This window comes from Natator depressus, chromosome 7 (assembly GCF_965152275.1).
Source record: "Natator depressus isolate rNatDep1 chromosome 7, rNatDep2.hap1, whole genome shotgun sequence".
NCBI lineage: Eukaryota > Metazoa > Chordata > Testudines > Cheloniidae > Natator > Natator depressus.
Genome location: NC_134240.1, coordinates 82579658 through 82605435, shown reverse-complemented (window position 1 = coordinate 82605435; position 25778 = coordinate 82579658). Strand labels below are relative to the sequence as shown.

The window sequence follows — 25778 nt, the reverse complement described above, 5'->3', positions numbered from 1 at the left end:
TTTATGCAGCAGCAGTGGTTTGTACAAACTTTGCACAAGTTTCTTGTCAAGTTGAATCCAAATGTGTTTGCAGTCTGTAGATACTAGCGAATGTTTGCAAGCTGCAATTTGCTGGTGCTTTTTGGAACACAGCTTGCATTCACAATTAGAGGTCACATGGGGAAACTGGTGTCTTTCAGTCGGACCACTTCTTGGCTCTGTCAAAGCTGACAGGTTCTGTCCCACATGTTCTCACCATGAGGTTAATTCAAAGACTAACAGTTTTAAAAAAAAAAGGAGAACTTGTGGCACCTTAGAGACTAACCAATTTATCTGAGCATAAGCTTTCGTGAGCTACAGCTCACAATTCCCAGCTGGACTTGGTCATGGTTGCATGGTTTTAGTATGCACAGATCTCTGAATTGAGATTCATTATGAGGCCATGTCTACACTGCATAACTATGCTGGCATAGAGTATGTCTACATTGCAGCGGCGGCAGCAGCAGAGCCGTGGCATGTATGTATGTAGCATCCTACGTCAATGGAAGGGTTCTCTCCGTCAGTGTAGGTAATCCACCTCTCTGAGGGCTGGTAGCTAGGTTGATAGAAGAATTCTTCTGTCAACCTCGCTGCATTTATATTGGGGGTTAGGTTGACCTAACTAAGTTGTGTACACAGCATGAAATTGTTCACAGCCTTCAGCAATGTAGTGAGGTCATCTAAGTTTTAGGTGTAGACTAGGCCTTTGATGCAGCCTGTGCCAACATAAAGAGGAGTTCTGCCGATGTAGCTACACTACTTCCCTAGGCAATGTTAGATATGCCAACAAAAGCACTCTTCTGTTGGCATAGGTGTGCCTATGCTGGGGTTTTGCTAGCATAGCAATTCAGCTGGGCCTGGGTGTGCTAGCCAACACAGCTATGCTGGCATAAATTTGTAGTGTAGACATAGCCTGAGGTGCCGTGGGATCACTTGGGATCCAAATTTAGCTCTGCCCTGATTAAACCTGGCAGTATCTTAAGTATTTGTCTTAATGCACTTGATGATTTCCCAGTGATCATCGAGCTCTGGACAAACATTAACTAAGACAAATGTCCACAGAATTGATAGAGATCAAGGGACATCCTTCATTTATGTCTGAAAGAGGTGCTTGAAGTTCAGAACTGGAATCTGATTTGAATCCAAACTTCTCCCAAGTTTGAAGATGTTGAGGTTAATTGTTTTGGCTCAAACCCATTATAGAGAAGCTTGAGTAGCAAGGCAGATTCAAAGCTTGGGGACCAGAGTGAGGGGCTTGTCCTCTCTAAGAGAAGACAGGAGAATAGTACATGCGTACTGAAGATCAGAATTTGGCCTTAAGTGTTTAAATATGGGTTAGAAAGTGTTGAGAAGCTCAATTTAAAGTTGTCTTTTGTCTGTCCATGAGTCCCATGCCGTGGTTCTGTATGTGGCTATCTAATAACAGAGTTTTACAAAAGAAGTTCTCCTCTCATAGCCTACTGATGTCTTTGTATGTGTGTGGGGGTTTTTTTTGGTTCATTTGTTTTTTTTTTAAATCCCTGCTTCATACCATGATTCCCCTGTGGATATTTTGTTGTTGTCATTGCTTATGTGTTTCCCCATTTAGGGGTCTTGCTGTCTACATTTTAAAGACCATAGTCATGTTGAAGTCTCCATGGGTTAGGAAGAGAGACGTGTGTTTTCCACTCCCTTTGTTCCTGAATAATTGGGAGCAGAAGGAAGAGAGAGAGTCAGGTGTGATGGGGAAATCATTGCAATGGTGGCAGTCAGAATGCCACCGCAGAAGAAGCCTCCTTGACAGGTGGATGAATGCCACATGCGTGCACGTGCGCACACACTCATACACACACACAGAGATCCCTATGGGATTGCCAGTGATCTTTTTTATCTTTTCTAAAAGAAGCAAATACCATTAGTGGGTAGCCCCAGCTGTTGTTTTCCAGCTGCAATTATTCTGTGAATGTGGGGAGGGGGAAAGGGCATGGGGCGGAGGCTCGTTAATTGCTTGATGTGTGTCTAGAGAGGTGGTTTGGGGAAGGGGGCTGAGATGGGCTGTGTAGTGAGCAGTTCCTCACACAAAAGCCGTTTGGGAGACACTTTTGATTTATACTTTCATTTCTTCTTTATGCTCTTGGAACAGCATGCAGCAAATAGAAAGACTGACACTGTAAATTAAAGACACAAATATTGTGGTGGTGTTTGGGAAAGAGAAGACCAGGTGGGGGAAAGGGAGGAGGGGATTGTAGGTTTGGGATTATAAAAATGCCAGCAGCAGCCCAAATGTTTCTGCATGGCTGCCAACAGGGCACAGGCAATGCAGAAGCTGCTGCTGTTCTGACGGAGGCAATTAAGGGTACTTTGTATGTATAACAACTCCTTTCGCACGGAAGTGTCCCAACAGTGCATTTAAAATAACCAATACAGGTGCACAGCCCTATAAACTGCCACTTCCCAGCCTGATAACAATACACAGAACATCAAATCCAGACGTGGCGTAAGCGGGTGCATCAAGTCCATAATTCTTCTAGATGAAACGCTGGCAGCTTCTCCACCACTTGTTGCCAATTTCACCTTGATTAATTTACAGTGAGGGCATGGAATGAGGAACTGGAGCGTGCGCCTCCTGGGGTGACTGCAACTTAACATAACAAAGTGAAGACTGAGTCCCTTGAAAGAGCATTTTTATCATTGCAGTCTCTGCCCCATAACGACAGGCTTCTGAACCAAAGGCAGAGGTGACCTATAGTGATTTCTAGGGAGGAACTGAGCCAAGACCATAAACGCAGAAGATGTACTACTACTAATTGCAGCCCCACTCCTGCAGTCTGGTCCATATGGGCAGAAAGTCAGTGCAGCTCTACACTGTGTGAATGCAGATCTGATTACAGGATTGGGGCCTGTTATCTAAAGTGCTGCCCCCACTTCTAGCCAAGGTCATCAGGGTGTTGCATATGTCATGGTAAAACACTCACATTTCTCTATGAAAATATGCAGCACAGAGTCACCACTGTAGACCTAGGAAAGACTAAAAGGAAAAAAGGCTATGTGTAAGGGGCCAATATTGTCTCACTAAAAGTCCCTGTGGGAGCACAGATGAACATGTGTAGCGAAATGGGTGTCACTGGGGAGCGAGTTGTACATCTTCGAAGCACACCATAGTTGGGTGGTCAGAGCACCAAAGTCTGAGCAGAAGTTTCAAGTAGTATGCTGAGCAGGTGTTTCTGTGTCACCCTTTAGTGGCTGGATAGCTTAGCGGCTCGAGGCTGCTACTGCCCCTAAGCTAATAGAGCTTGTCATTTAACTTAAACAGTAGCACCTCATGCTTTAGATCCAGAGGTCCCAGGTTCAGTTCCCTCAGGTGACCCATCCTGAGCCCTTACTAGATTTATATATAAAATAAACTATATTTCTACAGTGAATCCTTTTAGCAAAGAATCTCTTTCAGGGACAAGGCACAATTAAATTTCTCTCCAATGCAGAATTTTAAAGTTTCCCTTGACATTCCGAAATCCACAATATCAAAACAAAACCATCTCTGGAAACCAGTGTGGAGAAATGCAATATTAATGAAGACAGACAATCAAAATGGCATTTCAAGCAATTACTTATGTAATGAAAAAATGACTTAGAATATACAACATTCAGATTATCATTCAATTTAAAAGGGAGGCTGTCAACTGTCTTTATTTCTAAATAATTTGAATGGTTTTTCCACTGCCAGTTGTTTTAGAAACACAGTCTGAGAAGCTGGAAAATAACATTTCACCCTCCCTGGCTTGTGGTGGCCCCAGGTCAAAACCACAAATGCAGTTTTCTCTTCTCGTGAGTCTCATGCAGCAGACAGCAGCAGAACGGGATGTTTTGTTGATGTCTCTGTTTGGGCCACAGCAGCATCCTCTCTGGTGCCAGCAAAACGTGCGCCACTCTGGAATTCGGGTTACTTGATTGTGTGCTGGAAGGGGACACTCATACTTCGGTTATGATGTGTCACCCACAATGGCAATGCTTTAAAGGGGACCTGCAATGGAAGAAAATGGGTTTGTGGGCTTTTTGGATTTTCCTCAGCCCCATAACGTACAGCCTGATAGGTTGTGGGGGGAGGGAGGGAGTAAGAAGGCAATAAGAGGGGCTTGTGACAGAGTGCTGGGCAACAGCAGCTGAGCCAGCACTCTGATCACTGCAGTGCTAATTAATCACTGCAGAGCAGATCTCACTGTGAGCTGTGCTTAACTAATGGGTGAGGAGAACTAAGTGGCTAATTAAGCCATCAGGCAGATGGTACAAAAGGCACAGGAAGGAAGTGGAATGGGAAGAAGCAGATTGCTTTCCCCTGCTTGTCTCAGGAGCTGAGGACTCCCGGGGGCTGTAGGTATAAAGCTCTATAGTGTACCAGGGTCATGGGAATCCACACGGTAAACAAACTGCATGGGGTGTTTTACCAGAAAAAAGGTCTCTGAGCTGTGTGTGTGGACTTGAGCAGAGGCAGGAGTGAGCAGGCCCTGCCACGTGGTTTAAGACTTGTGTGTCGTGGGGTGGTTTGTTATAGGTCTTGTCTAGCTTGTTTTTTTCTGGTTGACTCCATGGGGGCTGCACTGGTAAGAAATACCATGTAAGTGAAACCTGATGAATTGAGAGAAGGAATTTATTTATATTCGAACACTTCAGACTTTTGTTAATATCTATAACTCAGATGACTGAAACATTTGGGGAAAATACTAGTTTATTTAAGATTCAACATCCCTACTCCTTCAGTTAAAGGCTGAGAACTCTCAATTCACATCTGAGACCTCCACCGAGGTTCATGATTTCAAAAGGTTACATTTTAGAAAATAAAAAAGGCAGAATTTACCACAGTTTTTTCCTGAAGAAACCTTTCAGATTTACTTTAAATATCATAACTAAGCACCAATCTCCCCTCCCCCCCCAAACACACATGGATATATCAGTTTCTTTTTCTTTGCAAATCACCTTTAAATATTTCTTAATGATGAAGGAGTTCGGAGATCAAGAGGGCCTCTCCACCAAGAGTATAACAACTTTAATTTTAAGTTCATTCTGACACCTCCCTTACATAAAATAAATAAATAAAATCTAGTTAGTGATTACTGTGAAGAAATATTTGCCTTGTTACCATCAACATAAAATGATCTCCCAACACCGGGCATCTGCCCCCTTCTGCAGAGGTAAGTTTAGAATTGAGATTTATCCCCACAAGGAACGAACAAGGCTATGAGCACACTACCATTATGTCGGTATAACTTGCGTCACTCAGGGGGGTGAATAAGTCTGAGCAGTGTAAGTTACGCTGACCTAAGCACCGGCGTGGACAGCGCTATGGTGGTGAGAGAGCTTCTATCACTGTCCTAGCAACTGCCGCGTGCAGGGGCTGGAGTCATTAAGTCGACAGGAGAGCTCTCTCCTGTCAGTTTACAGCGTCTACATTAGCAGCTCTACAGCACCACAGCTGCGCTGCTGTAAGCTCTGTCGCATCGCCATAGCCTGAGTGGGCCACCCTGGAGAATGTCTAAGGGCTTGATCCCAGTCGGGGCAGTGAAGTTAACAGAGGTCTTTCCATTGACTTTGATGGGATTTGGATCAGGCCCTAATTCTCTTGGGTCATCTGGTCTGGTGCCCAGGAGTCAGTGCAGTGTTGCTGCCTATAGAATATCCTTGAGTGATCTAGTTTTATGAATCAGATAATGGTGTATCCATCACTTCCCTTGGAGGGGAGCTATTCCACTCATTTGTCTGATAGGGAGCACTTCCAGTTCTAATAGTGCTGAGTTGGCCTCACAAGTTTTGGCTTTTCAGATTAGGTTGGATCCTGTAGCAAACTATCTGGACCCTTTTAGTTCTGTTCTGGTGGGCTGGAAATTTCCAAACAATAGCCTCCCAATGGTTTCTCAGCTTCCATTCCCAGCTGGACAGGTGAATGAAAAATGGGAAAATCAATAAATGAATGCTTACATACCTTTCCATTTTTAAATTAATGTTGGTGCCCAAACCTTCCTTCCTACTGGGCGCAAACCATCTCTTGCTCGTTTTCATTGTGTTATTTCTAGTCTCCTTTGGTCTCTGTTGTGATGCAACTTTAGAGAAGGAGAAGGGAGGATGCTCTTTGGCTGAGGGTGTGTGAATATTATCCTGGAAACTTTCATCACAGATGAGGGAAAAGAGCATAAAGGTTGCTCCACAATCAAGAGAGAGCCCCGAGTATGTTCATAACTCTGACTGCTTACAACCTGGGTTGAAGGTGCTGACCATGGAGCTGTTCCTGGCTGAGCTTTAGCAGGTGGCAATTGACAAAGGAGCACATAAGCACATGCTTAACTTTTATGCACACGAGCAGCCCTTGGGAAGTGAGGCATGTGCTTAAGTGAGTTCTTGTACCATGCAGGATTGACTTCAATGACTTGTTGTGTAGGAAATCTTCCCAGAATTCAAGTAGGACGGAGTCTTTTAGGGCCCTCACAGCTTGAGGCACAAGTTATGTCAATTTTGGCAAGAAGGTGGAACCCCCCCCCATAGCAAGTAACTTGATGATGATAATATAGATTCATTTGCACATACACTGAGCTGTTGTTATGAGGTGAGGTGGCACAAACCAAATGCTGATATACAGTCCTGGAGCGAGGTGCGGGGGGGAGAGAGAGAGCGCCTCTATATGATAAGAGGTGCCATCTTACAGATAAGTCATTAAAGTAAGGTCCTGTCTGCCTGTTTGTGGTGGTTGCAGTCCAAGTGGGAGTTCCCCATATCAAAGCACTTCATCCAGGATCCACTGCGTTATTAATCTGCCCCCTGAGCACAACAGGTGTTACACGAAATGAAGTTTAGCGCATTTTAGTAGCTGTATACATGCTTTTGTGTCAAGCTCCAATTATTGGACCAGATCCTCTGCTAGCATAAGCCAGTGTAGCTCTGTTGAAGACAGTGGGGAATGCTGATTTACAACAGCTGAGGATCTTGGCCTTAATTTTACAGCATCAGAAATGTGGTCAGTGATTTACAGATAGTCCCCATATCTGACTGATCTATCCCCAACCACTTAGACTAAGGCCCCCAGTCCCTTTGAGGAGAATCCTACCCATGCTGAATCAGCGGGACTCCATGGAGGCTTGAGTCTGCCTGATCAGATTGTTTGCAGGATGTAAGATACAAGACAAGACACAACAAGAGATCATAACAAAGGAAGGAGTGGTCACCTGGGATGGAGATGAGAATGGTTACAAATAAGATCACTTGATTGTTACATGTACATTTTGTTTTTTTTCTGTTTAAATGTCTATACATACACACATACTCTCTCTGTGTGCATAATACCTGCATAATGTATACTTGCCTCCAGGACAGTATATATTTTACCATCAATCGTATAATTTGATTTTATTTTGATTTCATTTTAAAATACAAATTTTCTGTGGTTTGGAGGTTTTTGAGTTTTTTTTCTCCTTGTCTCTTTTTTATTTAATCATCCAAAAACAATGTAAGCATCTGACTGTTCTAACCATTTCTGTTTGCATTTTTAATTCTGTGGCTTCATTGTAAGAAGCCATGTGCTCTGTTAATACTAGCCTGGGAAATTCTAGAAGCTAAGTGGGGTGCTAGAGTGCTTATTTGCATGCTAATGTATTCAATGTTCTTCCAGCTCATAACTATTTCACAGCAGTGCTGGTGTTTGAGAGCTTTGGATGTGCTCATGTGTTTTCAGTTATTTTCTACATTGTACTTCTAAATTCCTAGTGAATTTTTAGCGATTCCAGTCCTGATCTCCCACGCGGTTCTGCCAGTACAACTTGATAATTCACTGCTATACCAATCCTGGGTTCCCATACCACACTGCCAACACAACTTTAATCCTGACCTCCAGCATTTCACTGCTATCCCAATCATCTCCCTCCTAACAACGTGTCCTGTGCATCTCAGCCCAGACATGCAGCACCCCTGCTGCGCCAGTCCGGAGTCTGGAGAGCTGTCTTCTGAGTAGACACTGCTGATCATGCTGAACTGTGTCATGATTCTTATGATCTGAGTAAACATCCACTGGAGAGTAAGAATAAAACATTGCTCTTGTTTTGATTTGTGACATGAGCAGTCATTTGACCCTGGTTTCCAGCTACGATGGGACAAATTCATCCCTGGTGTAACTCCATTGACTTCATGGAATTAAATTAGGGATGACTCTGACCCAATTATTTTAACCCTTTGATTCCCACACTTGGTTTGTATGTCGATGTGCGAGGCGGGGGAGGAATGAGGTCTGCCATAGACACAGTTGTATGGCATACAGTCATAAGACTACATACCTGTAATACTTCTAGACGTACCCTGATTGGATCAAGACAATTAAGAGTAGTAAAGACATTCTTTTTGTCCTAATGCTATTCAGATGCAGATTGTCAACTGAAATTTGGAATTTGAAAAGTAATGGCTTGTCAATCACAGTGGAATTTTGTAAAGAATGCAGGTTTTGGACTACCTGGAGCAGGAAGGTGCTAATCGCTCTCTTTGGCTCTAGCGAGCCTGTCCCTGGAATACAGGGTTTTGTTCAGGTCACCTCAGTAAACGCTAGAGAGATTCCAATAATTATTATGAATAACTAATGAAGCAAGGTTAAAAGAGCTAAATATAGTTTGGGATACTGAAGGGAGACATGATGACTGTATGTGAAGAATTTAAAACCAAAGAGGGAGAGGAGTGGTTTAGAATAATCCAAAGGGCTATAAATAGGAGTAATGAAATTTAAAATGGGCAAACGAAAATTGTCTGGGCATCAGGAAAGATTTTCCTAACAGCGAGATATCAGATTGGGGGCAGGGGTTGGGGAGAGGGAATCTCCCAAAGGAAATAGCTAAAGTCCCATCTCTTGGGACATGTACAGTTGCTTTTAATGAAATATTAAACTGTAGGGTCCAATCCTGTATAGCCAGAGTTATGGACTAGATAATTTGGCGTAGGTCTCTTGTATCTCTAATTTCCATGAAGCTGTGTAATTTAGCATTATGGACCTGATCAGTACTTACTGTGGCTTATAGATATCTCTGTTCACATCATCTGAATGCCCACCAAGAGGCATCCTTCTGCTTCCTGTGCCCAAACAACATGTCACCACGCAATGCCAGCTTTAACCAGTTTCTTGGGTGAGGTTGGTGATGGCTGCAGGCTGGGCAGCAGTAACTGTCACATGGTATTTTTCATGGACTGACTGTATTTCTCTCTCTGTCTCCCCATACTTGTTGCATGGGGTGAAGGCTGAGGCTTTCAGGGGTTTCCCATCTCCTAATAGAATGACCCTGGTTTATCTCCTTCAGACAATATGTTTTGGACTTGCTGCCTGGGTGTGTGATAATTGTGTTTGCCATGTCATTGCTGTAACCCATGTTGGGAAGGGATTTTGCCCCCCACCTTAGCTGCACAAGTGTGCTTTGGGGGAAAGATGTCACGCACAGAATTGACGAACTTGAAATATTAAATTTGCCTCTCCTCTTCTTTGTCAGCAACCATGAAGTGTCGCTTTGCGGCCAGCAACTTTCTGCACTCCCTCTTGGTCTTGGAGCTCATCTGTTTGAGTAAGTAAAGTTTCTCTCTGTTCAGTTATCCTTTCCTTTTCCCTGACCCATATTTCTATTTCAAGCTTTGTGGTAGCACTGAAACAGCTTAACAGTTGCATGTCTGGGGGTTTATCTCTGGGGGTACAAAGGCTTCATCTTTCTACTGAGTATGTGCTCTCTCTAGCCAGCTATACTGTGATTGAAACTATTGTTAGATAGATGCCTTTGAGAAAAGTCACAGAAGAAACCAGCCACCACTCCAGAAAATGGGGGCTGGGCAGTACGTAGATGCTAAGCGCTGTGGGGCAGGGACTGTCTTATGTGTTTATATGCATAGTATGATGGGGCCCGGCTCTGTGACTGGGGTCCCTAGGCACTACCATAGGAATATAATTGTTATATTGGTGGAGATCAGTTCTGATTGAGTCTGTCAGTTGTTGATAGTTGATGCTTATCTGCCAACAGGGTCTGCTGTCACAGTAGTCCTAAAAGAGAATCAGGACCTCAGTTTCACACTGTGATATGTTAGATTGAGAGAAGGAAATATGTTCCCTTATGTTCCCTTCTCAGTTTCACACTGTGATATGTTAGATTGAGAGAAGGAAATATGTTCCCTTATGAAAATAAGACCTACTTAGAAACTACATGCAGTGTGTACCTTGTTTGTTGCTTATTGTTCTGCTGGAAGGTTTTGGATGAGGGGTCAAAATCCTTGCAGACTTTCACGCATTACAGATGCACGGAGCCCTGAGCAGATGCAAAATTTGTATCCACATCCGATCCGCAAAAATGGTCCATGGCTATAAAGTGGCTACCTGTGGATTTGCAGGGCTCTACAGGTACGTGCCAAACCAGCTGGCAGCTCCTGGGGGCAGTTTTTTGTACCAGTGTTGGTAGTGGGTGTTTTCTCTCTGTTCATGCACTGTGGACCAACTACATCCCAAATACTGTATGCTATTCTGTCACAGCCTCCCGCTGACCCGTTTTCAGATTTAGAGGGCAGCACTAAGGATATGTCTGCACAGGGATAAACAACCTGCGGCCGGCCTGTCTGCTGACTCTGGCTCGTGGGGCTGAAAAATTGCCGTGTGGCTGTTTGGGCTCAGGCTGGAGTCTGAGCTCAGAGATCCTGCCAGGGTGGAGGGGCCCAGAGCTCAGGCTCCAGCAATTTTTAGGCCCTGTGAGCCCGAGTTTACTGTGGGGCTTTAACGCCTAAATGGCACTTGAAAGAACTGTAGGTTAAATCCTTCATCATCTGGCATGTGGGAGGGTGTTAAGTGTATTATACCCATTGCCTGCCAGCGTGAGGCATGATGCAAGACAATCAGCTGAGCTGTTGAACATGGCCATTCATGCTTAAGGAGAGAACTTTGGCTAGGGTGGTGAGAGCTCCCCCATAGATTTCAGTCTGTTTTACCCAGGGGCTGTCGTGCTTCAGCGGGCACACCCTCACTCCGCAGTGGTTCTCCTTGGACACGCCACACACGCTTGGTAGCCAGAGTGTGCTGGCAGCAGAACTCAGGCTGGATGCAGAGCACCTGAGGATCTGGCCCGCTGACTTCCTCTTTTGTGAAACAAACTTGCAAGCGGTTTTACATCTCTAACATTCAACAAACCAAAGTGCTGAGACAAATAAGCGAGGTGACACCCTGCCACAGGGTGATTGGCCCTTTTAAGAGGGAGCAGGGCCTACTGCCCTTGTGGTTCATCCTGACTGTCCCCCAACTAGGCTGACGAGAGTGCACCTAGGTTCTGTCGGAGGAGACTAGGAGAGTCCGAGTCCGAGAGGAGTCCGAGGTAGGAGAGAGCTGTCTGAGTGCAGACCTAGAGAATCAGGAAGTGGTAGGTGAGAGCTGCTGGCGTAGGAAAGGACAGAAGAGCAGCAGAGAGCTGTCAAGAGGTGCTTGGGAGAAAGCTCCAAGGGACCCGAGAGAGGATTTCTGATGAGACCTGGAAAAGAGCTGCTGTTTGCAACTGACCAAACTTGGAACCTGACAAGCAGCAGGCTTGGGCAGTGGCCCTCTGGGAAAAGGAAGATTCAGCTTGGCCAGGAGAAGCTGAGCCCAGAAGCAAGAGGGTTGTTGCTGGAGGATGGATCCCCAGTGCAGGCACAGAAATGACAGGCAGGGAGGCCAGGGTAGTGCAACACTGCAGGAGGGGGAGCCCTCTGGGCGAAGACCTAAGTGGGTACCTGCAGGAAGAGCCTGGGAACAAGAGCTTGGTCTACTAGGGATGTTCCCTGAGCCAGGGTTGGAGACTCAGGCCGGGAGGCCTGGGGAGTGGAGCACTAGGGAGAGCTCATTGCAGGGAGGTAGTGGTAGAAGAGTCAGGCGATTGGTCCCTCTCAGCAGGAAGCCTGGAGCGTGGGGCCCGGGAACAAAGTACTGCTATTGACTCTTGGATGGGCGATTTGGAGGCCATGACTGGGGCGAGGAATGGAAAATCTGCCATGTTTGTATCTGCTTACTGTGGGAGTTGGAGAGTGGTTTTACTATAAGGGAATTACTGCACTCGTGTATCTGAATAAATTATGCCCAGAAGCAGGCTTTGTGTCAAACACAGAGAGACTATGTTCCTTCTGTGGACAGACAAAAAGGGAAACTGAGGCTGGGTGCACATGTCATTCTGCAGCCTGCCTCTATAGGGTGCCCCCAGCAGGGCTGCCCTCCTTAAGGACCCAGACTATAAGATCATGTCCCTCTGACTGCTGTCTTGTTTTTCTCCTGCACTTCAACTCCAGCATGATTTTAGTAGCTCCTCGCCTCACGATTTCCTAGAGTTGGGATTAAAGGGATTACAAACTTTCGGATTGTGCACAGCATGAGTTCTAGCTCTCCATTCTCAAAAGAGTGCCCACTAAAAGCTTCTGAGACCTGAAGGAGCAGTGAGACAAGGAATGTGGAGGAGGAGGCTCAAGAAATACAGGAACTGCTCTCCTACCTCAACCAATTTGAGGAATCTGGAGGTGCACCTCTGGGAGCCTCTCGTTCTGTCCAGTAGAGGGCAGTGGTACACACACCTAGACCTAGAGGGACTGGGCTTTCTCTGGTCTTCTCTTTAATCCCAATGCAGCCAGTTGTGCTAGAATGGTTATCAGTATGATAAGTATCCCTTTAGCCTTGTGTCTCTCAAAAGTTAATATCACTGACTGTGTAGTACATATCTAATACTAAAGCAATATTATCAGGATGGAGGGGCGGCAATACCATTGGCACTGATCACTAAATTGCCTTTCATTTCAGTGTATAGTCTCTGAACATCACATCTTCTACCTTCCTGAATAGCCACATGATCTACCTGCATGCTCCTGCACCGCAGGGTTTGTTAACAATACTGTAAGAAACACATCTCAAAAGGGAGCACGCACAATATGGGAGATTCCCCCATCACCTCCCCCCCCAAATTAAATTCAAGACCATTAATGCTCCCCCACCCTGCTTTTTCGGAAGGGGGCTGGTGGGAGTGGAGGATGATTTAAGTGAGGGAAGGGACGTCTAGCTGAAGCCAGCAGTGGTGGAAATCTCTAACATACTCAAGTAGGAAGGTTAGCTCAAACGTTTCAAATGTGGATACCTAAATACAGGCACTTACCCCTATATGTAAAGACTTAAATATGTGGCATGATTACCAGAGGTGCCCAGCCCCCACAAATTGTCCTAGCAGACAAGCGTTCACATCACAAAAAGACGCTCCTAAAAGGACCAATAAACAGGTTTCCGCCCAGCAAAATTCTCAGCCCCCTTTCCCAGTTTCCTACTGTGACAACCGTCACCTTAATCGTAACTGGGAACCTCCAGAGAAACAAGCAGAACCCTCTACAGCCTGAAGTAACGCACTAAGCCCCAAAGCTGGGACTGTAACAGAGTCCTGTCCTCTGTGGATCAGACCCAGAGGGGAATGTGTGATGCCCAGTGAACATTAGCATGCCTGCTAACTTCTAGAAATTCCAGACTGTCCCTTAGCAGGGCAGAAATGGGAGAGGTTTGGGGGTAGCATTGGCTTTCTCACTTCTGGTCCAGACTGAGAGTTTCTAGCCAGGAAGCCTTTCTTTAATGGTGTTACAAATGGTGTTGTCCCATCTAAACTAGGAAATAATTCATCTTCAACCCCAGTGGAGGAGGGGCTGGAGGAAATCACTCTCCAGTAACAACACTTGTTAGCAACAGAGGAGCGTTTTCCTTGGGTAGATAGAGTCAAAAGCCTTTTCCAGTAAGAGGGGCACAGGGCCTCTCAGTTAGCCATTAGTTCTCATCTGTCCCTGATGATCTTGCGGTAGGTAAACACTGTGCTGAGGGAGTGTGGGTGGAAGGGAAAATACTGTTTCTTCCTTATGATGTTTCTTTGTCTGTACAGCAGGATTAAACGGTGAGTAAATAAAACTTAAAGGAAATTAAAACAAGCAGACAAAAGGCTAATATGTAAAATGGAAGTCAACAGTAGCTACACAAGAGTGGGACCATTACCACTGCGCGTGGCAGCACTTTCTCCTCACTTCAGCAAGAAGATTATTAAACTAATTGTTTAATATATTCCATGCAGTAACATCCATTCCTTAACTGTGAAACAGCTTTATAATCCCAACGGGATATTTACAGGTTGATGTAAACCTCACAGCAAGTAAAGGAGACTGCTCTGCTGTGGACCCCCCTGAAATCCTCCTGTCGCCTGCTAGGCTAATGACGTTAGCAGCAGTTTGGCTCATTTCTCACATGCACAAGAACAGTTAGTGATAAAGTGTCGACAAGATCAGCAGCCGCCCTCTAAAATACCCACCTGGCAAAACTCCCACGTGGCAAGGTAACAATGTAACACAATGCAGATCCCAGGCAACGTGAGAAGGATCCCAAGCGTCACACCAAGGCTTAGCTTTTCAAGCGAGTTATTTTTGTCTGTACTTAAACAGGGCCCATGTGGTAGCCATAAAAGCAGAGTGGTAGTGTCCAACTTTTTGGGAACGCTGATGTGTCGTCAATGCTGGGGATATAGGAGAAGCAGCTCCCTTTCCTCCCTAGTGTAGTGTTGTGTCTGGAGGCTCAGTGGCTCTAATGTTGCTGCCTAGAATAAGCTTGTTGTGATCTCTGTATCGTCATGTCAGGCATGGGTACTGGAACTAGGGGAGCCGAAGGTGCTACTGCACCCCCTGGCTTGTAGTGGTTTCCATTATATACAGCGTTTACAGTTTGGTTCAATGGCTCTCAGCACCCCCACAATACAAATTGTCCCAGCACCTCTGTTGTCATGAGCCTGCTGCAAATGGTACAGGGTCATGTCAGACTCAGATAAGTTTCAAATGGCTGCTTATCTGTTGTAAAAGCGTATCGTGCCACCCCAGAAAAATTGGGATTGGTGCAGGAATAATTGGTGGGGTGGAAACTTTTTGTATGGGGGTTTGTTTGCCTGTATGTGACTCTGAGAAACAACAGCAAGCATGTCTCCCTTTGATAACACTGCACACTTAAAGTAACTGTTGTTTCCCCACTAAGACATAGTAGCAAAAATATGAGCTACATACTTGGCCCAGATTAAGTCCCCTTTGTGCCACTCCAGTGAGGATTTAAAGCTGACCTAAAGGGAAAGACCAGGTTTCCCTCAGGAGCATAAAGCCTGCATAGTTGCCTGACACCTGCTTCCTTTCACATTGGGGACAGGCAAGGGCATGGCCAGGGAAGGGAGAAGGGATGGTCAGGAGTGCAGTCCCTGCCAGCCATCCCTGCTAAGTAGAATGCTCCCTAGATCAGGGGTTCTCAATCTTTTTCTTTCTGAGGCCTCCAACATGCTAGAAAAACTCCACAGCCCACCCATGGCACAACAATTGTTTTTCTGCCTATAAAAACCAGGGCCGACGTTACGGGGTAGCAAGCAGGGCAACTGTCGGTGGCCCCATGCCACAGAGGGCCCCATGAAGTTAAATTCGTCAGGCTTTGGCTTCAGCCCCTGGTGGTGGGGCTTGGGGCCCTGGGCTTCTGCCCCACAAGCAGGGCTTCGACTTTCCACCCTGGGCCCCAGCATGTCTAATGCTGGCCCTGCTTGGCAGACCCCCTGAAATGTGCTCACAGCCGTCCAGAGGCCCGGGAACCCTGGTTGAGAACTGCTGCCCTAGATGGCTCTAACATGCCCTGGGGGCCTGTTTATCTTCTGGCTGGCCCCAGTATTTAGGGGAATGGAAAGGTGCTTTACAGCCACCTTTGTTGCCTTCTCCTGAGCGCTGTGCCTACCATGAGCATCTGAGAATAGTGCCTATATGTATATATTTAAATTGATTCCAAATGGTTTCCAGATGACTCCTGTTCCTCAGGCTCTGTATCTCTGACCTACATTTATTTGTATTCCAAATCCGCCCCCGCCCCTCCCAGCACTTCTTTTTCCTTCTCATCTGAATTTTGACAGCCCATCTTCTTGGGGACAGCCATCATGTCAGAGACACAACTCGCTCTTTACACTGGGATGCACAGAAGAAGAGAGAAGTCATGTTTCAGGACCCCACCTCCTTGCCCCGTCCTGTCTATCCCAGGTGCCTATCCCTGGGGTATCTAAGCACCATAGCTGGATCACGGATGGTCTGTGATCTGACAGATCAAATACATCAAACATCCTGATACAGCTGGTTTAGAAGCTGTAACCATGATTTCTAATGTACTGTATAATATAAATAAGGCATTATGAGAATCAAGACGAATCTGCTCTACAAAGCCAAGGCCGCTCAGTCTTTAGAAAAAACTGCCCACTAGGGGCTTGAAATGAAACGCCTGTTATTCAGAGGTCTGCTTTGTATGTGGCAGGTGATCTCAGAAAGCTGCTGCCCAGCAGGGCGTGCAGAGACTTTAGTGGTCGATTATCGGCAAGTACTTTCAACTACTATTTTAAAAAATTGCCTGGCCACAGAGAAGGTCTTTTTGGTCTTGTCAATTTTATCTTCCACCTCGTAACCTCCCACCCTGGAACACCAATCAGTGCACGCTGACTTCCAACCCTCCGGAAGAGTAATTAGCATTGAATGAACCATTTTGTCTGTGTGTGTTGTTATTTTTCCAGGTGCTTAGTACTGGAGTCCTCAAGGCACTTCACAAGTACTGATCCTGTAACCCTCCCTATGCTCCTGTGAGGTAGCCATGGGAAAAGCATTATCCCTATTTTAGGGAGAGGGTAAGTGACACAGGAGGTGTCTGTGGGAGCCCAGATGAGTGAGTACGTAGGTTTCCCAACTCCATTCCTGTATGCTAAATGCTTGATGCCCCTTAGGTTACTTTTGTTTCCGTATTTCTAGAGGGTGAATTTTGGCACTTTGGAAAGTGTGCATCCAAAAGCACCAGCTAGGACCAGGCACATCAAAGCTTCCAACACAGATCTCTGAGCTGCTGGAACAATTTTTGTAACAGGGGTACTGAGAGCCTTTGGACTAAACTGTAAACCCTGTATATAATGCAAACTACTTCAAGCACCTGTAAGCACCTATAAGATCTCTGCCCCTTCACTTCATTGCAGCCCTTGGCTGGGAGCCTCTCCCAAGCTGTCTGTCTGTCATGCTCACTTGTGCGGGGATGTCAGACACTTGGTAAAAAGAAAAGGAGTACTTGTGGCACCTTAGAGACTAACCAATTTATTTGAGCATGAGCTTTCGTGAGCTACAGCTCACTTCATCGGATGCATACTGTGGAAATTGCAGAAGACATTATTATATACACAGACACCATGAACCAATACCTCCTCCCACCCCACTCTTCTGCTGGGAATAGACTGAAAGCACCAAACTTGTTTTGGCTGGTGTGACAACCTGACTTTGAATCCAGTCTTCAAAGAGGTAAAACACTGATGTTAGCTATTGCCCCCAATCCCTTCTCCACTCTGTATCTTTAATCTGCGAGTGCTAAATCCTCCTCTTTGCCCATTTTTCTTCCCTGTTATAAGTTTGTGACCTTAAGGCTGCTAAGGCTTTTTGTTTTCCTGCCAGTTCTCTCTCACTACAGGTTTTGGCAGCTTGGCAATACATCACTTTCCTGCAGACACATGATTGTGAGCTTTTCTCACTCCAGTTGCCCCTTTGCCCTTTACTTCCAATGCTAGCAATTCACCATTCACTGCTATAAACATCCCCAAACTCAGAAACTGAAATCAGTGCACCTTGTTCAAGCTACTTGGTCCTTCCCAGAATCATTATTTCTGGCTTTCTTTTCCTTTTAGTTTTTGCTGTGTAATGAACCAACAGCAGAAGGCAACAAAAATGATTAGGGGGCTGGAGCACATGATTTATGAGGAGAGGCTGGGGGAACTGGGATTATTTAGTCTGCAGAAGAGAAGAGTGAGCGGGGATTTGATAGCTGCTTTCAACTACCTGAAAGGGGGTTCCAAAGAGGATGGATCTAGACTGTTCTCAGTGGTAGCAGATGACAGAACAAGGAGCAATGGTTTCAAGTTACAGTGCGGGAGGTTTAGGTTGGATATTAGGAAAAACTTTTTCACTAGGAGGGTGGTGAAGCACTGGAATGGGTTACCTAGGGAGGTGATGGAATCTCCTTCCTTAGAGGTTTTTAAGGTCAGGTTGACAAAGCCTTGGCTGGGATGATTTAGTTGGAGATTGGTCCTGCTTTGAGCAGGGGGTTGGACTAGATGACCTCCTGAGGTCCCTTCCAACCCTGATATTCTATGATTCTATGAAACCAGTACTTCTCTCTGGTTAAGTGGCAACCCTTCCCTGCTCCTTCCTATCTTCTCCACCAGGCTAAGGCCAGCATCTGTGTCAGTCAGCCAACCTCTTCTACTGGCAGGACAGAGTACCCAGTGTTTATACCTCCTACTCCTATCAACACTTCATGGATGTTGTTGTAAGCTCACAAACTATGACATCACAACTGATCAGCCAATGGAAAGACTTGATCTAGGGTAGCCACCTGAGGTGAGAACCAAGATACTAGTTGGGGAGAGATAAATGTTTCCTTGTAACTGGTTTCACAGGTATTTTGGGAGCGTGTAGGAGCAGTGTAATGAGGATCCTGTCTCCCTCTGGTGGCTGGCCCTAGTGACTCTATAGTTGCTACTCATAGCTAACGGAGTTCTCAGTGGTAGAGCCCTGTGAGGTGGTGGTTTATTTTGTTTGTTTTTTGGAGTGAGAATGCAGTGCTGATGATCCTAGGTTCAGTCCCCACTGACTGTGGTGGCTGTCAGTGTAGCAGGCATTGTTTGTTGCGAGAGCACCAGGGAACAACAGATACTTCAGCTGTAGAATGTCTCTAGTACAGATCAGCCATCGAGAGGTGGGCCTGTGGAGATAAGGAGCTGGGGTGGTTGGGGGAAATGGAGGCCATGAGCCTTCAAGTTCAGAGGCATGCAAATGTATAAGGGATCTAAGCACACAGCTCTCCTTTCATCCTGTGTGTGCAGGTAGCATAGAGCCTGGAGGTTTCTCCCTTAAGAATGAGTCCTATCAAATTTGAGATGAAATGAATACATTTCTACAGAAACTTATTCGGGTTCCATGGAAAATACTTACAGTAAGGATATTCTTCTCTGTTACTTACATAGGGTTTTTGTAACTGTCCTGTAGAATTTTATAGCAGAGTCACTTCTCTACAGAGTTGTTCAAAAACCCTATAGAAAAGGTATAATTGTTTTATTACCTTCTACTTTTCCCTAAGGGACATCCAGGAGGAAGGTGAAACCAAGAAAAGTGCAGAAAGGTGAATTTGGTGCACAAGCAGGATGCTCTTGTCTCAAAATGAGTGTGGCCTTGCTAGTCCATGCAACTAGAGGGCATTAATGATCCTTGGGTGGCAACTGAGTGTGTTGAAACGTCCCCTGCTGCCAGGATGCTGGGATGCTAGTGAACAGAGTGTTGAGGAAGCAGGCAAGAGCTAGGAAAGCAAGTGTAAGCTGTTGCTAAGCTTTGCAGGAAGACGGTTCTTCACAGCCATTCTCTGCTGAATTAGCAGTTGGCTTGTTGGAGAGTGGAAGTTCTGTTCCTCTTCTCAATTTCATTGTCACTATCACCTGACAATGAAATGCCCAGAATTTCATGGTTTTCTCTCTTGAGTTTTCCAGCAAAGAAATATCAATCCCCAAAGTTGAACTCTCCAGGCCTGGCTTTTTTGGGTGCCTGATGGCTAGGCTCTAGTCTGCAGGCTCCAACATGCTCCTGAGACGTATGCTTCTGTCTATCCACCTGTCTCAGATATACACAGCCAGGATTTGATGGGCTCAGCATGGCTGTCAAGGCACCTCCCTGTTGGTTTCTCTTTAGCCAGCTAGCCCTATGTTCTTCTGAATGCAAGCTCCTGCCTGTGGGGTCCTCCCTAGGAAGGCATGGAGAGCTTGTATTTAACAATACAAAATTATTTTTAGTTAAACCTGATATAAGTTTAACACAGCAGCCACCAGGGCCTGGTGTTTACTGCAGCACCCTGCATTCCAGATCCCTGCCTTGCAGCTCCTTACAGGGTTGCCAACTCTTGTGGTTTTGTCACAAGACTTACCTTCCTTAAAGCCTCAGCTCCTGGAGTCATGTCACTAGTGAGAATTTCAGCTTTCCTTTTTTAAGCCCCCTCCTCCCGCAAAACAACAACAAAAAAAACTTTCTAGCCCTCATGGTCAAGGAGGAGAGTTTGAAAATGTGGACCCCTAAAGGCTCAAACACCAGAAGGCAAATAAAACATCCTTAAATATATTATTTACAAAAATCTCATGATTTTGGGGTGTCTGACTCATGATTTTTGAATACCTGGCATTAGCAATACTGCTTACGCAATGTGGCTACTTCACACATTCACAAATTCATATTTCAGCATGGAATTGACTGGGACCATGCAAAACTAATGGGCCATGGAGCAGAGGACAGTGCAGGAAATTCAAAGGCAGGGGAACTATTCAAAGGCACTATGACCCATCCTCCAGCACTTCCTCACCAGCCTTTAGCTGCTGTTTGATAAGACCTAGTTTCAGTGTGTAAAGTGACTTTGAGGGAAATCTCTATTACTTTGTTTTCCAATAGTGCCTGAAGACCCTAACCAAGAGACAGGCCCTGGTGTGCTAGGTGGCCCTGAAGAGCTTTCAGAATAAACAGGCAAAGTAGTAGAACGAAAGTATAATTGTTCCCGTTTTTAAAGATGGGGAGCTGAGGCACAGAGAGAGTGATGGATAGGAGGTTATACAGGCAGTCTGTGCACAGCCAGGAAATTGAACCCAAACCTGTTCTGTCTCAATCCTGGGCCATGCTCATCCTTCCCCCTGGATGGCATCTGTGGCATTTCCTTGGCTTTTCTAATAGGGTTGGGCTAACACTTGAGGCAATGATCTGAACTGGCTGAGTTGACCCCTGCTGGTTTGGTAATTGCCTCCGGTCAGACTGCACTGTGCTCCAAGAGGCAGCCGGACATTGTATACAGAACCTGACTCCTGCAGTCACTCACCCCTGCTTTCTAGGTGAGCCAGAAACTGGAACCCACAGAAATCAGATGCAAAACACTTCTGACAGGCCAATTAAAATCTCCACTTCCCTTGTTCAATAGTGTTTGCTGTCTGGCAGTTAAACTGCATCTTTTAATAAGTGAGTGTACTGGCTATTTCAGCCCTGGCTGGAAATCAAGGGAAACCCATCTGTCAAATGCACTAGGCCCTCTTGGAAACCTGCTGCACTTCTCTCCTGCCACCTTGCATCCCAACTCTGCCCTTGCTCCCATGATAAATCCGCAATAGTTAATCTTTCCCACTGCTCGGGCAGCAGTTGTTGGTCCACATGGTTTGGCCTGAACTTTCTCAGAGCTAATGAGCCTCAGCCCATGGGGTGGCAACCACTATGGTTCTGGGGACGGGCGCACGGGCTCTCAGCCTCGCTCTCACAAAGTAAACAGGGAGTTGAAATAACTGAGCTTCGTTATTAAAGGCGAAAGAAGGCAGTTATAACGGTGCGAAGGGGGAAAAGTGGTGCTTTGGCAGCATTAAGGCTGACGAGGCAAAAGGCTCTCAGCCATGGGAACAATGTGAGACGTTAATCATGCTCGAAAACAATAATTGCTGTCTCCCACCCCTGTGCTACTGCTCGCGCCGCCTTCACCCTGCAGAAAGGCCCTGGTCACTGGCTGCATTCTGAGTCTCGGCCTCTGCGCCCCTCTTAAAGCAATCTGGTCTGAGTCAGCAGCAGCGCAGTGACAGGTTTGGGCTGCAAGGGTGTTCTTCCCTCTGTTTTGTTCCGGGCTGCTTTAGTGCTTTATCTACTCTGCATCCTCATCCGAGCCCCCGGGGCAGGGGAGAGACGCAACTGAATCAAAAGACTCCTGGCCCACTTCATGTCCTTACCATCCCTACCTCTCCTGTCATTAATTTCCTCTGCATGGTGTCTCAGGTCTATCTACACTCCAAATACTACAACTTCAGCTACATGGCTACAGTGTAGACGCTACAGCGACGGAAGGGTTTTCTCTGCGGCTGTAATAAATCCACCTCTCCGAGAGGCGGCAACTAGGTCTAAGGAAGAATTCTTCCATCGACCTAGCTGCTTCTACAGCAGGAGTTAGGTTGACCTAATTACATTGCACAGGGCATTGACATTTTTCACAGCCCTGAGCAATGTAGCTAGGTCAACGTAAGTTTTAGGTGTAGACTAGGCTTAAGTATCTCTGCAGTTCCCCCTGTTGGGATAGCTGAACGCCCTGTGTGTAAAATGAAGCTTCCCACGTTGTTCAGCAGCTTCTGGTTCAGACATGGAACCATGAAAACTAATTTGTTTCTCAGGAATGAGACAGCGTAACCCTAGAGAGACATGGTGGGTGAGGTCGTGTCTTTTATTGGACCAATTTCTGTTGGTTGAGCTTACACAGGTAGAGTACCCTGTTAATGCCTCTGCAGTCATAGGACAAAACCCATAAATCCAGTGCCTCTGTTCAGCCCATGATTTTTTGTGCCTAGCAGAATAATAAATGTAACCTCCCAGGCTCATCTTTTGAAAGTGTTGTGTCGGTTTCCTTTGAGGATGGGGACTGAGAGGTCAGATATAGAGTGATCTGTGTCCTATGACTGCAGAGGTGTTAACGGGGCACTCTACCATGAATGGTCCCTTACAGTATGTGCTAACTACTTATGCTAAAAGAACAGGAGTATTTGTGGCACCTTAGAGACTAACAAATTTATTTGAGCATAAGCTTTCGTGAGCTACAGCTTATGCTCAAATAAATTTGTTAGTCTCTAAGGTGCCACAAGTACTCCTGTTCTTTTTGCGAATACAGACTAACACGGCTGCTACTCTGAAACCTGTACTTATGCTAAACAATCTGCTTCCCCTTGCATTTAGCATCCGATGAAGTGAGCTGTAGCTCACAAAAGCTTATGCTCAAATAAATTTGCATTTAGCTGTGACTCTGGGGGTACCTTTCCCAGACCTGACCAGAGAGCTCGGCGTAAGCTTGAAAGCTTGTCTCTCTCACCAACAGAAGTTGGTCCAATAAAAGATATTACCTCACCCACCTTTCCTTTCTAATATCCTGGGGCCACCACGGCTACAGCTACACTGCAAATTTGTTAGTCTCTAAGGTACCACAAGTACTCCTCGTTCTTTTTACTGCATACAGTGTGACCCTGTCTGCTATCCAGGCAGTTGGGTGAGGAATGGGACTGGGTGAGGAATGGGACCAGGTGAGTCCCTCAAGCTGTGCTGATTTAAGGCACAGGAAGACTGAATGACTTGCTGCCAGCCTCGAGGAGAGTTAGGGCTGACCCCAGGGCACTGCCAGCTGTTTGTTCCGAGCACTCCTCTACCACAACCTCCTTCCAATCAAATGAAATAGGATAAAATAAATTAAAAACCTTATTTTTCTTCTTCATCCTTTCAGGTCTGAGCAATCGGCTGCCGTATTTCATCAACTATTTCTTTGACACGTACCTGCTGATCAATGAGGATACCCCCGTGGGTGAGTGCGCCTCACTTACGTTAATGAGTAGATTGCATTGTGTTTCCAGGCCTGTTTGGGGTGTGTGAAAGCGACGGGGGAGGGAGGAGGAGGAGGAGCACAGAATGGCTAACAGGCACCCATCACATGGGCTATGAAGTTGCCCAACTGGGGAAAAGATCCAGACCACCTGAGACAATGGAAATTTTTTCAAAAGAAGTGGGGGAAAATATGCAACATTCCCTTGGGAAGTGTGTGATGTCTGTTTGATTAAGCTATCGATGCAGGATACCAAACTGTGTGGCTCATCCTCCACCAGATCCTGTGTGCCTTCTCTCCTGTAGGGAAGCTGGATTGGCTTTATATGCAAACAAGGGAGGAGGGGGATGCCTTTCTGCCCTGAAATCTTCCAGAGCAAGGAACTGATCTTGGAAAAAGTGCTGAATGCCTTCCACTCTCAAAGTGGCATCGCCTAGGGAGAGCTCAGCGCAGCACTCTGACAGGCCAAGCCGCAGCAGCGAGCTCGGGACACTTGGGGGCCCAGTTCTTCGTTGCCCAGCAACATGTTTAGTCACTTGCACCCGTGCACAGTGTAAACTGTTACCAGACCAGAAGGGTAGTGTCTGACACCCACTTTGCACCAGCTTAGGTGGAGGGCAACAGAGGATCGGAGTCCTGGGTGCTAGTGGGAGTTATCTAAAGGCATTAGGGGATGGAAATAGACTCTTAAATAAAATTGTAGCTCATAACTAGAACCGCTCTGAGAGGGGCCAGAGGAGGAAAAATTACCCACGGAAATGGGTTGTAGCCCAGTTGCACTTTATACTAAAATAATGTCGTGTACTATACAAACTGCATGTGTGGTCTCAGATTGCCTCAGTCTCTCTCTCTTATTTTGGCTGGCTTTCCATAAATAGTACAGTAAAATAAATGTGAGTGCCTAGCACAATGGGGTCCTGGTTCATGAGTAAGGATTCTAGGTGTTGTTGTAATACAATCAATTTAAAATTTTTAAGATGATGTTTAAAAAAAGTGAACTGTACAGAGTTTAAGCATAGAAGTTTCTGGTAATCGGGGAATAATGTACAGATTATCAAGGGGTGCAAAGTTTGGTTTAAGATTGGATGGCATAAGGAATACATAGTCTGCAGTATCCCCAATTGGGGGTAAAAAGTTAACGGGTCAAAGTACAGACATTGAGATTTGAGGGTATGTTGTTCATATAATGGCTATGTTCAGGTGTGGAGTATAATGAGTGGATACGATGATGAGGATGGATCTACCCTCATTTGGTGAGATTTAACGTTCAGTGAGTTTATGGTTCCAGTTCATATGGTCCAAAGGAAAAAGTCTCTCGGTCCTTTTCTCATAGTGGATGCACGATGTCGCTCTGGCTCATGCCTCCTGATACTGTTGGTGGCCGGTGATGTGTTCGATGTAGATGTCCCTGGACCACTGGATGGTGTCTGAGACCATGAGGCACCACATGAGCCTTGCGTAGCGTCGACCGATCCTGCAGGTCCGCAGCACACGCTCGTTGCAGGGGTCCCAAGCGCCCAGGGCTCCGACGATCAGGGCATCCATCTGCACCTCGTAGCCCTTCGCTCTCAGGGTGTCGGCCAGGGGGGTGTACTTTTCCAGCTTACGAGCTCGGGCTTCGCAAAAGGCCGGGGTCCTGTTCTCAAAGGAGATTGTGATGTCGACGAGGATGATCTTTTTCTGAGCCTTGTCAGTGACGACGATGTGAGGTTGCAGCTGGCTGTCGGTACTAATAAGCCAATACTTCCCCTGGGCTTCTTGTCACTTGCTGCCTACTTCCCTCTCCTTTCCTGCTTCCCATTGCAGCAAGTAAACAAATCCTAGAAGCTTTCACAGAAGCAGTTACAAGAAATTGAGGTGGGGGAATGAGAGAGACAGACATTAGTTAGGTCAGGGAGGTTAGAAGAAGTGTAAAGTCTGTGAGAGGCTTTTGTTGGACAGTAGTAACTCCCTTCCCCCACTCCCCAAATGTGCACGTGCACACCCAGTCACTCAATCCGGCTGCCAGAGTCAGTCACGAAAGAGGTGAGAGTTTGGGTAGAGAAGAGATTTTTTTTTGTATAGTGCCCTTGGAAAAAACTGGCAATTTTTTGATTGACAGATGTAGCTTTTTATTTTATTTATTTGTTTTGCTAGTGATCAGTTTTAGTAAATGTAGAAATTGATCGGGGCTTTCTTGGCCTCTTTCCAGGCTCTCAGTCCATTAAACTTGTGCTCTTCAATCAGGGCTGGTGGCTGGCTTTTAATGCTGAAGAAATTGATTGTAAGCCCAGTGTGTGCATGACTGTGGGTCTGGGCCTGCATCTGCAGGCTAATAGCT

The 25778-nt window shown here is 46.0% G+C and overlaps 1 protein-coding gene across 1 annotated transcript in view; it reads left to right on the top strand.

The window, feature by feature from the left end:
- The window catches only part of CDH23 (cadherin related 23), a 552537-nt gene that overhangs the window by 52464 nt on the left and 474295 nt on the right, over window positions 1-25778 (top strand). The window contains exons 3-4 of the mRNA XM_074958929.1: window positions 9498-9569; window positions 23363-23440. Of these exons, the coding sequence (XP_074815030.1) occupies window positions 9503-9569; window positions 23363-23440 (145 nt within the window). The 5' untranslated portion in view covers window positions 9498-9502. The remainder of the gene's footprint in view (window positions 1-9497; window positions 9570-23362; window positions 23441-25778) is intronic.